This window comes from Lipomyces chichibuensis, assembly GCF_038497645.1.
Source record: "Lipomyces chichibuensis strain CBS 12929 unplaced genomic scaffold V1513scaffold_76, whole genome shotgun sequence".
Classification (NCBI taxonomy): domain Eukaryota; kingdom Fungi; phylum Ascomycota; class Lipomycetes; order Lipomycetales; family Lipomycetaceae; genus Lipomyces; species Lipomyces chichibuensis.
Genome location: NW_027117528.1, coordinates 6,040 through 24,091, shown reverse-complemented (window position 1 = coordinate 24,091; position 18,052 = coordinate 6,040). Strand labels below are relative to the sequence as shown.

Below are 18,052 nucleotides of genomic sequence, written 5' to 3'. Positions count from 1 at the left end.
GCTTCTGTTATCGTGTTATGAAATGAAATTCGGCAAGTGCATGACAGGGGCTAGGGTTGCCGCGCCGAGCAAAAGCAAAACAAAGGTTTGGGGGACTATCCAGTAGTGTGACGTACTAGTCTGGCCCTTATTTCCCTGGTAAATTAACGTTGTTAACCTTCAGTTCGAGACCGCCTGAGCGATATATTCCCAGCCCAAGTTTTTCTGGGACTCCATATGCCGGGGCCACGTACAATTCTTGCCTCTAGGCTCGCGAAACTCGTTTCCTTAGTGGGCACCACTGAGATCGAGTATTGAAAAGATGTGAGAACGGGGCTGTTGCGGATGCGGATATCCGCCAAATATTCCCATATCCGCATCCGCCATCCATCCGCCTTGTTGAAGTGGGCAGATATGTATCCGCCCTTGTATCCGCATTTCAGCGGCATGGCGGATACGGATCCGCCAGATATATGGCGGATATCCGTCCAATCCGCCATCCGCCTTTAAAAATTGGCAAAATTCAACATGATATATTTAACTTCTTTAAAAATCTCGCAAAATTCATTAACATGATATTTGAATTTCCTAATTGGACTCGCAGGTACCAAACTACTTCGTCGGTCATCCCCGCGACATGTAAAGTACTTGTACGCGAGTGCCAGAATAACTTATTGTCAGTCGACATTGGACAGATTGTTCGATACCGTGCGAGCTCTTGCATTCATGACTACCATTCTTGAAATTTACGTTCGGCGTTCGGAGATAGCCACGGTCATGTTGGTATATTCCGAATCGCTTGAGAGGACGAGGGAGTCGGTCTCGTGCGACACTTTGGGTGCTCGTTTTGTAATCAGCATGTTTAATGACTTTTTTATTCCTGATTATAAGATTTTTTAATTGGCTGGGTAGGTTGTGGAAAAATATAAGAATCCTTGAGAATCCCTTCATGCCTCGTAATATTCCATATTCTACAAGCTGTCCGAAGATCGCATTTTAATTTAGCGACCTCCAAATCAACAAATCACAAAATCGATCGCATGAACACTCGTCGAAACAGGCCTAATGGCTTCTTGCTCAATGATGGACTTGATGAAGAGGTATCGTCAGAAGAGCGACTCGATAGTTATGAAAATGTTACTACTCTGGAGAACGATATCCTTCCGTTGGAATCAGGATCAAAAATCTGGCAGCCTCTTTTTGAGTCGTTGGCAGAGTCGCAGGTAGAGGAGTGCTCATTCAAACGGAATCCTCGACCAGTGCGGCTCCATTACAGGAACCTCTCCGGAAGGCCCGAATTTCGGAAACTAAATCCACTAAGTGGCCATCGACGTACTTTGAAATATCCGAATTCGAAAATCCTTGGATCGTTAAGAAAAGCAACAAAAGGAAGTTGATCGATAGAGAGATTCGATGGGCGGTCTTGGACGATGAAACAGGAAAAAAATGCGATTGGAAGACCACGAATTCAAAGCGACAAGCCTCGACTAGCAATATGATTGATCATCTCCGCAAGCAGCATTCTATAAATTCTCCTGACAAACCGGAAGAACCAAAAAGAGCAGAATATAGTATATTATCTTTCATAAAGAAGGAGAGACTTACACATCAACAACTTTGGAGAAGAATATTCTGTCCTGGATAGTCGCTGAAAAACAACCTTTTACAACCCACCAGCGTTCCAACAAATCTTTCATGATATTCCGGAAATTAGGCTCCCTTTTACCAGTCGTCAGGTTGTCGGACAACGGTTAGCCGATCAGTTCGCAGCCCAGCGCGTACAATTGAACGAGGAACTATCCGAAGCTAACTCTGTTTGTTTCTAAAAGGAAGCGGCAGATTAGTCTCACGGTTCCGATTTACTATGAACTCCATGATCTACTCCATGATGCTTCAGAATGACACGGAAGCTTTTCAAAAATTGACGTGGACATCGCACTGACAATGAAAGCTGGCATGAAGAAGTATATAAAGTATTACTCGTTCATGGATGAGATCGATACCTACTATACGGCTCTTGTTTTGAACCCGCGTGTCAAAGGCGACCTCATTCGACAGGAGTTGAGAGAGGATGATGATGCTGGTCGCCTAATTCTAGAGGCAATACAACTGGAACTCCATCGGGAGTACAATATGTCTGATGTGAATTCCCCTCAAACAGAGCAATTTCTAGCAGATAACCTGGAATATAGCGACCCGAATTGAGTGCGGCGGCAAAGGCGGCCATATACTTGAGAAAGTTATTAACGGAGATAACCCTGTAGGATTTGTCTGCATATATATATATATATTCAGTCTACATCTACTCCCATGTCAACTTATCACAGGCCGAACGGCTATCCGCTTTCGACTTTATTATCGAGCATATTGCTGGACGAACTAATCCGGCCGGCGGCCCGTCTCGACGGCTCTCAGATAGTAGACCTCGAACAAGTTGGTTTTCCCCACGAGTTTCTCCGATTTGCAAACCTCCAACTTGCAGCTTTAACCTTGGGCGGCGGCATCGATCCGGAATTTCGCCAAGCACTGGCCACCGACGAAGTAGCCATTGAAATGAGGACCAGGAAACCCACTGGTTGGGAGGAAACACGACGGGATCTTGATGGATCAGGGTGCTCGCAAAACTTGCGAACTAACCTAATGTTATCGGACGAACCTACGATGGACCCTTGGCTGTTCATATGGGACAGATGCAGGCACTAGAACTGACGGAGCGACGTTACTTCTGCCCGAAGCTGAGGACTGATATCAACGCCTACCGCATGGGATGCCAGCCCTGTAGGAAGAATAAACCGGATCCGTATCAGACGCATAGAACACTTAGATAGAATCGACAATTATACGCTGTCGCCAACTGCAAATCCTGCCTCCATATTGTATATATTGCAGAATTCATACTTCTGTTCTTGGAGTAGTAGATGAAAAGCGTCAAACGAGGCAGCAATATTGTCGGAGGTTGCTTCTTTATGTCGTGCAGATTGGAGTGAGTGAGTTCCTTTCAAGTTTGAATGTCGATTTAGGAATCGGAAGAGCCATTCGTGACAAATAGGAGTGGAATCGGTAGGTTCGTTATTTCGACGCGACGCGACTTGAACGCGTCGAACTGCGAATTTCCTCAGCCATTTCTTTCAAGAACGCCAATGTTGCAGGGTACCCTGTCACTGTAAGACATGTAATCCATCGTGCTAGTGTCTTTTCTTCCGCGTTCGAGAGGAGCTGATATGTTTCGTGAGACTTAGTGCGCGATTTAGCTGCAGCTTCGATCAATGAGAGTTGACTTCGGAACTTCAAAGTCTTGGGCAGCACGTCTAATGGAAGGAAATTCATTATTTTCTAAGGCCTGAATAGCCTATTGGACCTTTCTTCAGATGACCGCTTTTAGAAAGTAGATTATAGCCCATGTTGTAAGCTATAGTGTTCGCAAAAGTAGAGTGGAGTATTTTTGTGACCAGGATCCCCCTATGACCGGGATCCCCATACGCTGCGTTATTGATTTCTATTTTATTTCTTTGTCCTTTACATGTGCATTGCAGAGAAGAAAACGAAAGTCGCGTGCCTTTACGATTTTTGTGCGAATAACTGAACGCAACGGTTGTAGAATTAATCGCTACGTTAGCTGTGTCAGAGCCTAACGGATCACTGTTTTGACTTGGGTTCGTAAACACTTGTCAATAGATGCTGTCATTGGCACGTGGGGAAGGGCCTCGCTACGACGATGCCTAATTTGCATATTAATATGATGGCCGCCTATAAACTTTTCTGTCAAGGGTTTGCTGTCACGAACTTTAATGGAAGCATCGGACACTTGATCGGGTTGACAAAATTTATACCTCCCAACGCCGCCCATGCAACAGATAGTCGAACCTGTCTAGAGTCATCTGGTCAACTTGGGATAATAGTTATCCACGCATGAAAGAACAGTTTGCTCATCTCAATAACTAGTCACCCGCTAGCACATGTGACATGACATTTCTCGCAGCTAAGTACTTCCGATGGTACGTCTTCTCAATGTCTACACAATATCCCTACTCGCGTCCCTCGGCGGGCTATTATATGGATTTGAAATATCGTCAATGTCGGGGGTCATTAATACGGATCAATACAAAAATTACTTCGGCAATCCGTTGGGAACTCTACAGGGAGGTATAACGAGCGCGATGGCTGCAGGTTCCATCGTCGGTGCGATATTTGCTGGGGTTCTCGGTGATTGGTGAGTACTGGAGACGATGGTGATCTTGTACATGGAAGAATAACCGACAATTTCTAGGCTGTCGCGCAAGGTCACCATCCAGGTTGGTGCCGTTCTTTGGTGCGTTGGTTCGGCTGTACAGTCACTGACGAATGGCATCGGCATGTTGGTGGTTGGACGAGTACTGTCCGGAATTTGCGTGGGACTGACTTCAACACTTGTACCAATCTACCAATCGGAAATTGCACCCCGAAAGATTCGCGGGCGAGTCGTGTCATTGCAACAATTGGCCCTTACCTCGGGCATCTTGATTCAGTACTCTATCCAGTACGGCTGCTCGTTTATCCAATCTCAGGCCGCGTTCCGTTTGCCGTGGGCAATTCAAGCAATTCCCGCAATTTTCCTCTTTATTAGCCTGTTCTGGCTCCCGTTCTCGCCAAGATGGCTCGCTAGTAAGGACCGCTGGGACGATGCATTAAAAGTGCTTGCATTCCTTCGTACGGCGAACAACGATATCAATGACCCTCTTGTGCTAGCAGAGTACCGATCAATTGAAGACCAGGTTCGGATCGAGCGCGAAACTGAATCTAGATCATTTAAAGAGCTAGTGTCAAAAAAATTGCGCAAGAGAGTCTTCCTTTCAGTCGCGGTCCATGTATGCAATCAACTGACCGGCTCGAATCTCTTGGACTATTATATCCTGTATATTTACCGATCAGTTGGAGTTTCTAACTTGGCCGTCGCGGCGTTCTATCAATATGTAATCAAGGTGGTCATGACGGTGCCCGCTCTCTTGTGGTCTGATAAATGGGGGCGTCGCCCGTTCCTGATTGTAGGTGGGATCACCATGGCCATCTGCTTTTTCGTGGTCAGTGGCCTCTATGGTGGATACGGCGAACCAAATCCTGTCATGAATCAACCTTACACTTCGCTAATCATAAACCATTCTGATGTGACGCGCTTGATTCAAGCATTCTGCTATATTGCCATCGGTGCCTTTAACTTGTCCTGGGCCCCGATACCCTGGATGTATAGTGTCGAAGTTGTTCCTCTCCGCATCCGAGCCAAAACGGTTTCAGTTGCGCTGACGTGCAGGTGGACGATTAATTTCGCCGTCGCCTTCGCTATTCTGCCTCTATTCCACGCCACGACGTGGGGCGTATTCGTTATGTTTGGCCTTTTTAATCTCGCGATATCGATTTTATTCTTTTTCCTTGCGCCAGAGACCAAGCAGCGCACTTTAGAGGAAATAGATGAGATATTTGAGCACGGGCAACCATTAGCGATGTCATTTTCGCCTCGCAGGAGACAAATTGGCGCGAAATGGTGGCACTGGCTATTGAAGGGGGGAGTGTTGTGCGATGACCACAGGCATGCGAGACAGGAAGATGTGGACATTGTCGACGAACGCAATGGCTGAATCCATTGGAATACTTAGAATTTAGGGTAAAAGTCCAAAATACCACTAAATTAAAACTTTTCAGAAAGTCCAAAATACCACGGGCCGTCGTACCTACCGTACCCAAGTTAATTTCAACTTCCCTGCCTACCCGGAATTATTTACCCTCTTTTACAATTTCGACCGCGCGCGTTGTTTTACAAAAAAGGCGTTTTTCTTTAGACACGCGTTCAAATCAGCTACCCTACCCTCTACACGCTGCGTTCAAGAGACAGTTAACAACATTATCTATTATGCCCGTACAAATTGGAGACAACTTCCCCGACAAAGGGGCGTTTACGTTTGCTATGAAAGAAATTGCCATTAAAGAAGGATCAATTCAACGTCCCTTCTTCTGATAAATCTCGTGTACGCTTGGCTTGCAAAGATTTGGGATGCGGGTGGAAGCTTCATGCCAGACGTCTCGGTGAAAGTTCCATATTTGAGATCACGAGAGTGCATGGCACACATTGCTGTACACCGGCTGTTCAGAATAGTAAACATGCTGACAAGAAATGGACCGCTTTAACTTACTCAGCCGCCATAGAGAACAAACAGGATTATAGGCTCGTACATTTGAAAGCAGATGTCCGCACTGACCACAGTGTTCAGATCGACTATTAAGTGGCTTTAAAGGCCAAGCATCTAATTTTGGACAAAGTTAATGGCAGTGACACTGAGAGTTTTCAAAAACTGCCCAAATATATCGAAGAAATCAACGAAAAAAATCCGGGCAGTTACACCAAATTGAGCGTCTAGCAGAGAAATTTTACTCTCTGCTTGTCAGTTCTGCGTCGTCCATTGAAGGGTTCATGCATTGTCGCCCGCTGATTGCGCTCGACGGAACCCATCTATTGTCCAAATACCAAGGTAATCTGTTGATTGCTGTAGGTGTCGATGCAGAAAATCATTTCTTCCCGCTGGCATTCGGAGTCGTAAAGGCAGAGAATGGGGAGAATTGGAAGTGGTTCTTGGAGCACATTGCGAGAGGCTAGGCCTTGGCGGAGTCTCGGGACTTGCTCTCGTACAAGTCCCTCGATAAGTGAACCCTGTAGTGCCGCGGGAGGCTATGCCAGAGTGCGGCTCAGCTGTGCCGTCACATCCCCTGATTGGCCAAGGCCGTGGCGTCCCCTGTCCCCTGAGTCGTAGCTCCCGTTCTTTTCCGTCTCCTTTCTTCTCCTTTTTCTTCCTTCCTTTTTTTTAACGAATCCTTCTTGTATTTATTGGACACCTAGTTAGCGAAATAGCATTAGGTTACCCGTCACACACGTCCGTAACTGCCTGGGAGATGTCTTTGCCTTCGACAAGTTGCATTGATTTCTGATAGACAGAAAGGTGATTTGAGATATAACTTATATTTTCTGAAAGTTCACACTAACTAATTGCAAGGTTTTATTGGTTCCGTTGAGGAAATCTTTCCGGTAGCCGACTATGCTCACTGTCTTCGACATCTCTTCGAAAATTTCAAAAAGCTGGTCAAGGACGTTGAAATTGCACGGCTACTGTGGAAAGCAGCGTCTAGGCCTACCAAAGAGGAGATGTCCGACGTCCTCGATGCAATACCGCCGGAAGCATCCGAATGGCTGATGACTAATGGGCCGGAGCATTGGGCGGACAGTTACTTTCTTGGCAATCGTCTCGGCCATCGGACGTCGAATGTGGCTGAGAGTTTCAATCGCTGGATATTGGAGGCCCGCTCTTTGCCGGTCCATGCCATGATGGAACGCATTCGGGTCCAGATAATGCTGTCCCGAGCAGAGCGCCTGAAGGACATCGCCAAGCTTCGCCGTGACGGCAAGCGCATCACGGAAGCGGCTACAAGACTACTTCAAAAGTCAGTCTCTCTCGCAAGAGAGTATGTCGTGATCCCGGTATCTGCCCACGAATACGAAGTAAGAACGCAAGGAGGAAAAAGTTTTCCGGTCTATCTGGACTCGAAGTCTTGTCCTTGTAAGCGGTGGACTTACTCGGGAGTGCCATGCGCACATGCCGTTGCGGCGATTAGCTTTGTGGGCCTGGACTATGTGGACTTTGTAGATGACTATCTCAAAGTTGACGCGTTCGAAAACACACATGCCCCAGGGATCCACGCAATGTCCACGGTGAGCGTAACGGCGGACGATGACTTACCGAAAGTTGGTCCACCCCACCCAATACGCGTCGTCCACCTGGACGTCCTCACAAGAGGAGGATCAGGACTGAAGTCATGGGGATCTCGAGAAAGACGGTGACCTGTGTCACAAGCAACTTGGCCATAATGCATCGACATGCAGAGAGCCTTTGGAGGAATAAGAAGAGGTTGTGCTCGTGTTCGTCAGGGTTAATAATGAGATGTACAAATGTAGCTTAGTGTAGTTTAAACGTCAAATTTTGTTTACATTGTGTTAAATCTCGCAATGTTTAGTGCACATGAAGCTGGCCCGATACGGCGGGTACGGTGGGTACGACGTCCAGTGGTATTTTGGACTTTTACCCTAGAATTTATAACATCTAACTCCGTTATGTCGTACAATTTATATATCCTATCTTGTATCCTATGGTATATACTATGTTATATCTTTAAATCACGATAGATCTGGCAAGAGACCCTATACTCGACACGGAAATGAGGGTTCCTTGGCCATGAGGATATTGAACAACCTTGTATGTGAAGGACTCGGGCTGTAGCCCCTGACATTGTAATAGGAAACGTCAGGAGATTTCGGGCGGAGATTTCTACGAATCTAGTTGGATTAGTAAAAGAACTATTGATTGATATTGTCAGTGTATACAGTCCATAACAAAACGACTATGCTAATAGATGCTCTCCCTCCTCTCATGAGACAAGTACATCAGTTGCTGGTGATGCGCGTGACGTCGCCATAAGCAGTGGTCCATGTTGCTCCGCTGGTTGTTGGTTGGCGCCATTGCTCACCCCCATTTTCCTCTAGGGTCGGGGTGAGATGGCAACACTAGAACAGTGGAGTCGAGTTCAAGTATAAACCAAACTCCAAGCTAATTGCGGCGAATCCTAAGCAAACTCGAGTGAAGTCCAATGGCGACTCTGGTTTCGAGCGAAGTTAGGTGGACTGGACTCAGGGTTCAATAAAATTTCTTGGACTGACCGGGTTCTGTGTTGCTATTACAGCAAACGCGGGGTTGGCTATAAAGTGCGGGGAAACTTAGAGGGGTCATGACCCTTAACCAAACGACGAAACCGGCTCTCCGGCTCCTCGACGGATAGCAAAACGCCGCGATAACGCGAATCTCGTCTGCAGTGTTATAGTCACTCTCGGCATCTTACTGTACATCTAACAAATAATCAGGCTAAGTGCACGCCAGTGTCGGGTCGTCTCATCGCTCCTCGGAAGTACGTCAGATCCCGTTCGGATGCGTGCTCGTCTGCTGCGCCCCTTTCTCCGCAAGCCTCTGTCTGCCTCTACCGCTATAAGCACATCACCTAAATGCTATCATCCTTCACATTCGCGTTCTTTTTAGGCGACATACCCCTGATACCCCGTTCACATATCAACTGGTGCACGTAAAGTGTGCTTCCCCACCTTGACACTCACTTGTCCACGGTTGCTGTTCAGCAACGACTGCCAGGGCGAAGTCTCATGCCTGGCAGTCACGCACTTGCTGTCTCCATCCGCCTGGCTTGGCGAGAACTTGGCAGCGGAAACCGAAACACAACTGGGAATATCTGGGAATATCCTCGCCAAGATGAACCAGATTGCAGCATTAAGACGCGAATGAACAAAGATACATTTGGCAGAACCATTTAGACGCTGGTTAGCGGTCGGCCGTCAGCGGTAGCGATGTTAAGTCGGATAGATACCCTGCTGCCAAGGTCGAATCGCGGGTTCTGCAACAATCAGTCCATGTCAACGGCGAACGACTAACTACATGACGGAGAGTTTGCTGCGGCCGCGGTTACAACGAGAGAAGGTCAGCAGTCAAGTGGCGAATCGGAAGAGATATAGTACTTGACGATCAGTTTACCCAAACGACTAGATTTGCAATCGTTTGATCTGGCTCACGGGAAGTGGCCCGAAAGCTGCTACGTTATCGTCCAATTGCTGCCTCTGGCGATAATTCACCAGTTGAGAAGTAATAAAGGCCAAAACTTCCCAACAAAGATGTCTAAACAAATTACGAACTTGAACTGGCCAAATTCGCCTTGGCATTCCGTCCGCTGATTTTCCAGTCATGACGCACGCCACGTGACATTCGGAGACAATTTAAGGGCGTGGAACACTTTTGAGTTGGGTGGCGTTACATTCCAACCGCCTCGTGTGCCCGTGACCCCCTCTGATTAGGTCCTATCGACAAGGACCCTGTGTGAAGCGCGGTTGTCGGTTGCCCGCGGTTAGGGCACCGCTGCGACAAAGTGGGTGTGGGGACGGACCCTTGGCGCCGAGGCGTATTGTGCAGTCTTCATTTGTCATGTGGGGCATTCTACAAGGGAACGGCCATCCGAGCGCAAACCGCCGCGAAAGTCCAGCTCCTACGTTACTGCCCCGCACCGAAACAACGCCCCTCTCTCCCCGCATTACCGTCAGCCAATTCTGCGATTTAGCTCAGGATATATTTCGTGTAGTCCGGCCGCTGCAACCTGAACTGTACGATATCTATCTATCTAATATATAGCCTGCACTTCTTCAAAGCTCATTCTTCTATTCAGGCACGACGACGACCGAAATCAAGTCGGCATGGGTATTTTATACTACAAAGCAGCTTTGAGTGATGTGCCAAAGGAAATTCTTAACTGGCGTCTGTACTGGGCCGTTGCAGTGTTTGGTAAGTTGATAGGCACTCTGATCTCGGCATAAGGCGATCTCGATCAAGGCGGTCCTAGTCCATCATTGCTTACAATCTGCTTTGTTCAGGTATCTTGGGTGCCAGTCGAGGGTTGGACGAAGGCTTAGTGGGCGGCATGGTCAAGTTGAAAAGCTTCCAGTCGGAATTTCATCTCGACCACGGCTCGGAGGACCACATAGCCAACCAGGTGTCCAACATCACCAGCATGGTCCAGATGGGGTCTATTGGTGGCTCGCTTCTTGCTTTCATTCTCTGTGATAAGATTGGCCGTGTCCGGTCCTTACAAGCGTTGTCCCTGCTTTGGGGCTTTGGCTTCGTCATGGTCATCACCAGTCAGAGCAGCATCCCGCAGATTCTCGGAGGCCGGTTCCTTGCCGGGTTGGGCATTGGCATGACTACAGTTGTTGGTCCCACATATCTTGTCGAAGTTGCACCAAAGGCTATTCGCGGCATGTTAACCAATATCTTTGCTGGCGCTGTCTACTTAGGTGTGATGATTGCCTACTTTGCAAATTGGGGCAGTTCAATAAACATATCAAACTTGTCTCGCGCACAGTGGGCCCTCCCACAATCCGTTCATATAATATTTGCAGGGTACATGCATCTCTTTCACAGAGACATTCTTTTTTGAAGTCACAGCTAACATTTTAATAAGCTTGATTTTCCTTCTCTCGTGGACAGTTCCTGAGACTCCTCGATGGCTCATTATGAAGGGCCGACATGAACAGGCTCTTACCACCCTATGCAGACTGCGACAGTTACCCGAGGATCATCCATTAATTCAAACCGAAATCGTTGACGTCAGGGAGCAGCTCGAACGAGAGAAAGAGAGCACTCACGGAACTTCAAGGTGGGCCAAAGTACGAGAGCTGGTCATGATCCCCGCCAATCGGTATCGTCTCATGTTGGGTATCATGTCTCAACTCCTGGGCCAGTGGTCCGGTGCTAGCTCTATTACGATCTATGCTGCAGATTTCTTTGCTGCCCTAGGAAAGACTGGCCACAGTGAGAAACTGTTTGCCAGTTGCATCCTGGGAGTTGTCAAATTCTGCTCGGCTTATATCTGTGCGTTTTTCCTAATTGATTTCCTTGGTCGTCGGCGTTGTCTTTACTGTGGTATCATTCTTCAAACCGTCTCCGTGTGTTATATTGCCATCTACCTTGCGCTGGTACCCCCGTCGGCCCACTCTTCTCCATTGAGTGCGTCAGCCAAGCATGCCGGTGTCGGCGCGATTGCCGCGATCTATATCTCAGGCTTTGGATGGGCCATGGGCTGGAACTGTTTCCAGTATCTTGTTAATGCTGAAATCTACCCACTGCGACTTCGTGCTCTCGGGTCATCCATTGTGATGTGTTTCCATTTCATCAATCAGTACGGCAATACGAAAGCGGTCCCGTCCATGCTTCTCTCGATGAATACTTACGGATTCTTTGTCTTCTGCACTGTCATTTGCTCTCTAGGTGTTTTATGGGTCTGGTTTTTTGTTCCGGAAACTGCTGGCAAGAGTTTAGAAGCCATGGACGCCCTCTTCCAACTTCCGTGGCACCAAATTGGTCGCCATGGTAAGGATCTTTCCGCCGGTCAGGGCTCGTTCTCTGACGTCGTTCACATGGATTACTTGGAGAAGGCAGAGCAGGAGGTCGAGCAGAACGAAGTCCAGAAGAATGCTAACTTGTAATGAGCGCGGAATCTAGACGCGAGGCAAATTAACTGATAATATCATGGGGTACACTTTGTGAGGGCTATGTAATTCGAGGTAACTTTTGGCAATCTTGTTGTACGTACCATTAGAGTAGAGAGTACCGCCGATAAGTAAGAAATATGCAATCTTTAGGCAGGGTAATGCGTCATATTTTTGTTCGAATAAACTTCAGTTTGCCGAGACAACTTGCCCAAGTCAAGTCTTTTCTTTCCACCATGGACATGGAGCTGGGGACACACGCCATTTGTAGTACCATGCTTTTTTCAGTTGAAGCATCATATTACTAGTTGATGTCCTCTGTTAAAATTGAAGGACTCTCAGGTAGAGCCCACCCGTGGACAGCGAATTTCTTCTCATCTTCCAATTTTTTAAAAATGATCTTTTATCAATCCATCGCTTATCCGGTAGTAAATCAGTGCGAGATCAATGCACGGCTGCGATATCTCGAATATGTTGTGCACTTGCTTGATCGCGAACTTTTGGAATAGCCGGTAAGTCTTTCGTGATAAATTCCAGACCTTGACCTTTCAGTCATAACATGCAGTGATTGCCTTTGTGCACAGTGGACCGTTTAATACAAATGTCTTTAGATCGCCGCATGGCAATGCACGTTATAATAGAATATTTTACACCTTCTAACTTCCTAATACTACCCGTCGGATACGGCATCCTTCCAATCGTTATCCGAAAACAACTACGGTCCCGGTAAGAAGTCAATCAACAATTTTGCCCCGCTGCACAAATATGTTCCATGGGAAAGATTGACTGTCCTCTCCTCCAGTCCTAACGACGGCAGGGGCTAATCACTCATGCGAAGTCGTGGCGGTTCGGAGTCGCCGAAACCAAGCTTACGCTGGAAAATAATTGTATCGAGCCAGCGTCCGTGCTTATAACCCACCGATCTAAGGGTTCCAATCAGGCTGAAACCGTGGCGCTCGTGCAGTTTGACTGAATGGATATTTGCACTATCACCAATAATTGCAACCATTTGCCGGAAACCGCATGCCTCGCAAGCTGCAATCAAGTTGGCCATTAGGCCTGAGCCGACACCTTGTCCAATTGCATCCGGGTCCAAGTAGATAGAGTTCTCCACAGTGTCGCGATAAGCAGCACGGGAATGATAGTTACTGGCGTATGCGTAACCAATGACTACACCGTCTCTCTCCGCCACCAGATAGGGATAGCCTCGGTCCAGCAGCGTTGCACGTCGTCTTCTCATCTCTTCCACCGTGGGCGGCTCCGTTTCAAAGGACGCGGTGCCGCACCGGACGTGGTACCCGTAAATCGCAGTAATAGCTTCCAGGTCACCATCCTCGGCAGGGCGGATTTGAGCTGATGCAGAGGAGCCGTGAGTCATCGTTACGCGAGAATCCCTAAGTAAACCTGCCCACCGCAGACGCAGAGAGTTCTCTACGAGATAAGCCCTACGAGAGTTATTAGTTTGGGCGTGGCGTCAGTGATGATCAATCGGAGTTGTTGAGACTTACCCTATTAACGAATGTTGCTGTGAAGAGGGAATAAACAAGGAGATCTTGTTGCAAGTAGTAGAGCTTCGGTCAGGTTCGGGTTTTATCGGACCAATGTAGCAGCTCCTTGGGTTTAGAGTTTAGTCACGTTACCTGAGAAGCTAATGATATTTCCCGTGCTCTAGTCCATGATCAACTTGGGCAGATCCATTCGTCGAGCAACAGCTATTGATATGGGCCGAATACTATGCCATGCGAATTGCAATTACGTTGTTGATTTGTTGGAAGAACCCTGATGACCTTGAATTGTTCGATGTCGACCACGTCGATCTCACCGCCTGGATTGGCGTTCATTTCTGGGATGGTGCATCCAGGTTGGTCCCGACGATTGTACCATGCACCATAAACAGCACAATAACGCACCACATTTAGCGTTTTTCAATCTCAAATTAAATTAGGAGGCTTACTAACAACTGTAATTTTTTTACTGCAATTTCTCAAATTAACGAATTTGCAGTATTTTAATCAAAAACCTGGGTACATTTGACCTTTATAGCTAGAGATGAGTAAACTCAACTCAACTTAACTTACAGTGTAAGGTTCAGGGTTTAGATCCGGCTACCTCTGTTAGGCTTCGAGTACTGTTCATGCACAAATTGACATGCTTCACTGGCATTCTCAGGTTCTCATTTAATGGATAGCACCTATAAGACCAACCGGTTTCGCCTCCCGTTGTTTAATATCGTTGGCATGACTTCTACAAATCGCACTTTTTCAGTTACCAGTTGCTTTCTTAGCGACGAACGATAGGATTCGATTCTTTGGGTGTTTGGGCACCTAGCAAATATTTCTGAAACCCTGGCCGATTGAGCCTGCTTCCACCAGTTACAATTTTAACTGACGGTGACGAGGTCCGACATAAGGCAATAAGTTCATTTTATCATTTTACTAACTACCTCCTCTGTGTGTTGGCATATCACAAAGAATGCTCAACTTCATGCCAAGCAGATATTTAGAGCTGAAGCTCTTATTGTCCGACCTCCCTTATCACGAAAGCAGGTTACGGAGCACGTCGGTGAACAATCGGATCAGTTCCTAGAACATATCCATTTGTTAACGCCCAGACAGAGGAGTCATTCTACGAATCCTGGACTGAACTTTGAAATCGTTATGAATCTAAGCCGCCCCTTGTGGGTTACCTGGCATATGACCTGTTTCCAAAGAAGGACGGCATTGGACCAACGATGTGCTTCACTTTGGCACGATTGTTACTTCCCACGGAGAGGCAGTGCGAAGCTCCTTAAAATCTCAGCTGCACCAGTCTGTTGGCAATCTCAAAGAAGTTGTGGACACATTCAGCTTGATCTTCAAAGATCAATGCCATGAATATAGCGTGGAGGTGGAACGCGCAAAGAATACCTGTCAGCATCGTCATAGTCGGCAACTCTTTGCTGCTTGTAATGGAATTATTTCTCGATACGCGCTAGACAAGCTGTTGGCTCATATGAAGCAAAGCAGCGTAACTCCAACTAGCGCTCTTCGTGCCGGAATCAGAATGAGCGGGAGAGTGAGCCACGTGGAACCGAAGAAGAGAATTTGGACCATAATGCATACGGTATATCAGGCAACGCAATTGATACTCAGAAGGAGGGCCAGAATCGTGACTGCAAACAGGCACCCGCAACAGACCCACATGCCCTTGCGATAGTATGGGGGCATGGGAACAAGCGGGTTCAGACCAGGCTAAGTAACAACATTCCGGTGCTTTTCTAGAGTCCGAACCCTGAACCCTGAACCCTGGAGACAGACCATGGCATAATCACTCTCACTGTCGTGAATATGTCGACAGTGCAAAGGTAGTGGGCAAAGCGGGCAAAGCCCAGCACTCCCATGACACCAACGATAGCGAGAATAAGATACTCGAATACAACAATGATCAAGAAAGGGATAATCAAGGACGACCCGAAAGTGTGCCAACTTCATGGCGATCACACTGATTTCAGGGCGGCGCACTCATGCCATGCACATACAAAGCCCGGTAGCCCATATCGTCGATGTCAATGGCATGAAACACGGACGAGTATAGTTCGCGTAAATACATGTGCGATGGTCCAGGACGTTGATCAGTCATGTCCCGACGCTATGATTTATTTTAAGCCCAAACTTCTTCAACGCCTTGCCCATGACGGGATTGCCCCCACCAAGAACGTCAAGATGCCAGTTCTAGAGTTGAATTGGCGGGATATGATTGCGTGACTCACAGCTTCCTACCCAATTATGCGTGCGTCAAGGAGTGGAGCGCGGACGCTATCCCACAAAAGAATGCGACGGAGTAGTTGCCGGAAACATCTTCCAAAACAAGGTGGACTACTCAAACACGAGATGTAGAAAATGTCATGGCTGTTCGTGAGGCCAATGACGCATACATGCCTGTGGGTCTGCGGCCAGTTTTGGACCTGTCTAGAAAATTGCAAAGAGAGATCGCTGACAGCAACGACACGAGCTGGATATCGGGCTTGTTCAAGTACCTTAATCACCATAGCCGCGGCCACGAACGCCGAAGCATCCGCATTCTCTGCGAATCGTCGACATTGATATCCTCCATGCTGTGTGAGGCAGCATAGTGACCAGACTCGGGGACCAGACTCGGCCATAGTGGTGTCTGTTCGTGTGAAGTATGTAGTTAGAGTGATACTACATTGAGATGTCGGTGAAAGCGCTTTTCACGACGGTCGTCACGAGACCAGCTGCACTGCTCCTATATATATTGTGGTTATTAAACAATTTCGACATACTGATCCTGCCATCGTTCGGAACATCGTTGGCTATCCGTACAGCTTTGTGGGATTCAGGGAATATCGTCGTGATTCAACCACCGGTAACTATCTGACGCTCCGAATCGGTAAAAGTGCACGATGCGCCTGATTAATATGGTCAAACACTCCGGCGAGTTAATTATTGACGAAGTTCAGTATTGCCGGCAATGGCGTTGTCAAACTAAACTCCAGCGAACTTATCCAAAATGCAGGATATAAAAGATAAGCATTCTCAAAAATGCGGTATAAACAAGATAAGACTTTCTAAGCGCCTGCTTACGATCCATATACTACGGAAAGAGATCCGCGGTGGGAGCTACTAGGGTTTCCCACGCTGTCGGAAGTGGACCCATCGGAAGCATGCTTGTAACCATCACATACGACTTCACGATCCTGACCTCTACAATGAGAAAACACAGCTATTTTTACAAATCTCCAAGCATTATAGTATTAGAATCTAACTTGTAGTCCTCACATAGGGTCGCCGCCAATTCGTCAGGGAATTCACACATCCAAATGACATCCGCGTATGCGAAATTTACTGTTTGTCCACCGACTTTCGCTCGGTCACAATAAATACATTATTCTCTGTCTGCCACGACCTCAGGTTCTGCACCTACTGCCTCACTCATTTATGTGGTTCGATCGATTACAGACTAACGCTGGCATCGGCTAGGGGACTCCATGGCCTCAGCGGAGTATTGTTCGTTAAGCCCCTTCCTCATGCTTTGTTTGAGAACCATTATCGATTCATTTTGTCCTCCTTATGACTGACCCCAATTCACTTGCTAGGACTGTACCTGGTTATATTTGAAAAGGTTGATGTGCGCTATCTACCCGATGCCGTTGTCGCCAACGACGGAAACATAAACGACCCTGCGATTCCTAGTCCATGCCTTATAGGTGTCGTTCGATTCATCTTGCGTCGACGTGCTAATAGTTCTACATGTACTGTCTGGAGCTTGCATCCGCCTAACATGAGTTCTTGTATTTATCTACTAATTGGAAATTGTCATCTTTGGCATGACGACGTCACGGCGCTGATTCACGCGTTCCTGTATCATGCCATTTCAACTTTTCCTCGGGCCCAATACCCTTTGAAGTTGTGCCTTTCCGTATTCGTGCAGGTGGACGATTAAATTCGCGATCGGCTTAGCAATTCCTGGTCACTATATGACGTGTTTATTATGTTCGAGATTTTGAATACTGGGTCATTAGTTCTAGTCTTTTTTACTGACGTGGGACGAAGCAGCGCAATTTGAAGGAAATTGACGAGATATTTAAGCACGGACAGCTATTGTGGAAGTCGTTCAAGGCGTGGCAAGAGTCAGAGAACTTTGTAATGTGGGCAAATAATATTCAAATCGAAATCAGACTTCATAAGTGCATGCAGGGTATTAGTATGATTTTGTGAAGTAGATGTTCGTAAGATACGGCAGTGTAACGGCACTGAACTGGACGGGACGGGGACTAGCCTGGACGGGACTAGCGTGACGAGACTAGACAGAACAGGATAGATACTAGCCTAGATGGGACTAGTGTAGAGCTAAACTGGACTGGTCGGAGACTAGCCTGGACAGGACTTAAACTTGGACTGGACTAAGGACTAGGACTGGACTAGGACGGGACTAAGACTGGACTAAGACTGGACTAAGACTAAA

General features: G+C 47.3%; 4 protein-coding genes across 4 annotated transcripts; 3 read left to right on the top strand and 1 right to left on the bottom strand.

Annotated features, from left to right (window-relative positions):
* Positions 1-857: 857 nt before the first annotated feature.
* V1513DRAFT_454555 (uncharacterized protein) lies at positions 858-1,650 on the top strand. The gene is made up of 4 exons (XM_066899396.1): positions 858-891; positions 920-1,104; positions 1,131-1,210; positions 1,240-1,650. Exons 2-4 carry the CDS (start codon positions 1,060-1,062, stop codon positions 1,622-1,624), a joined length of 510 nt encoding a protein of 169 aa, XP_066750551.1. The 5' UTR covers positions 858-891; positions 920-1,059; the 3' UTR covers positions 1,625-1,650.
* A 2,159-nt stretch (positions 1,651-3,809) lies between these two features.
* On the top strand, positions 3,810-5,614 carry V1513DRAFT_454552 (general substrate transporter). The gene is made up of 2 exons (XM_066899395.1): positions 3,810-4,189; positions 4,247-5,614. The coding sequence occupies exons 1-2, from the start codon at positions 3,972-3,974 to the stop codon at positions 5,586-5,588; spliced, it is 1,560 nt and encodes a 519-aa protein (XP_066750550.1). The 5' UTR covers positions 3,810-3,971; the 3' UTR covers positions 5,589-5,614.
* A 4,683-nt stretch (positions 5,615-10,297) lies between these two features.
* Positions 10,298-12,085, top strand: V1513DRAFT_434350 (general substrate transporter; the record flags this gene model as incomplete). Its single annotated transcript, XM_066896467.1, has 3 exons — positions 10,298-10,385; positions 10,475-11,000; positions 11,062-12,085. 3 exons carry the CDS (start codon positions 10,298-10,300, stop codon positions 12,083-12,085), a joined length of 1,638 nt encoding a protein of 545 aa, XP_066750549.1.
* Positions 12,086-12,752: 667 nt separating this feature from the next.
* Positions 12,753-13,719, bottom strand: V1513DRAFT_305628 (acyl-CoA N-acyltransferase). Its single transcript, XM_066894640.1, has 2 exons — positions 13,597-13,719; positions 12,753-13,533 (listed from the first exon to the last, which is right to left on the bottom strand). Exon 2 carries the CDS (start codon positions 13,464-13,466, stop codon positions 12,909-12,911), a length of 558 nt encoding a protein of 185 aa, XP_066750548.1. The 5' UTR covers positions 13,467-13,533; positions 13,597-13,719; the 3' UTR covers positions 12,753-12,908.
* Positions 13,720-18,052: the final 4,333 nt, after the last annotated feature.

Bases quoted from the DNA above. Each gene is read 5' to 3' on its own strand.
- V1513DRAFT_454555 (XM_066899396.1), top strand. From the start codon at position 1,060: ATGATGGACTTGATGAAGAGGTATCGTCAGAAGAGCGACTCGATA. The intron at 1,105-1,130 runs GTTATGAAAATG...ACTACTCTGGAG, and splicing joins GTCAGAAGAGCGACTCGATA to AACGATATCCTTCCGTTGGA. The intron at 1,211-1,239 runs GTGCTCATTCAA...ATCCTCGACCAG, and splicing joins GCAGAGTCGCAGGTAGAGGA to TGCGGCTCCATTACAGGAAC.
- V1513DRAFT_454552 (XM_066899395.1), top strand. From the start codon at position 3,972: ATGGTACGTCTTCTCAATGTCTACACAATATCCCTACTCGCGTCCCTC. The intron at 4,190-4,246 runs GTGAGTACTGGA...GACAATTTCTAG, and splicing joins GCTGGGGTTCTCGGTGATTG to GCTGTCGCGCAAGGTCACCA.
- V1513DRAFT_305628 (XM_066894640.1), bottom strand. From the start codon at position 13,466: ATGACTCACGGCTCCTCTGCATCAGCTCAAATCCGCCCTGCCGAGGAT.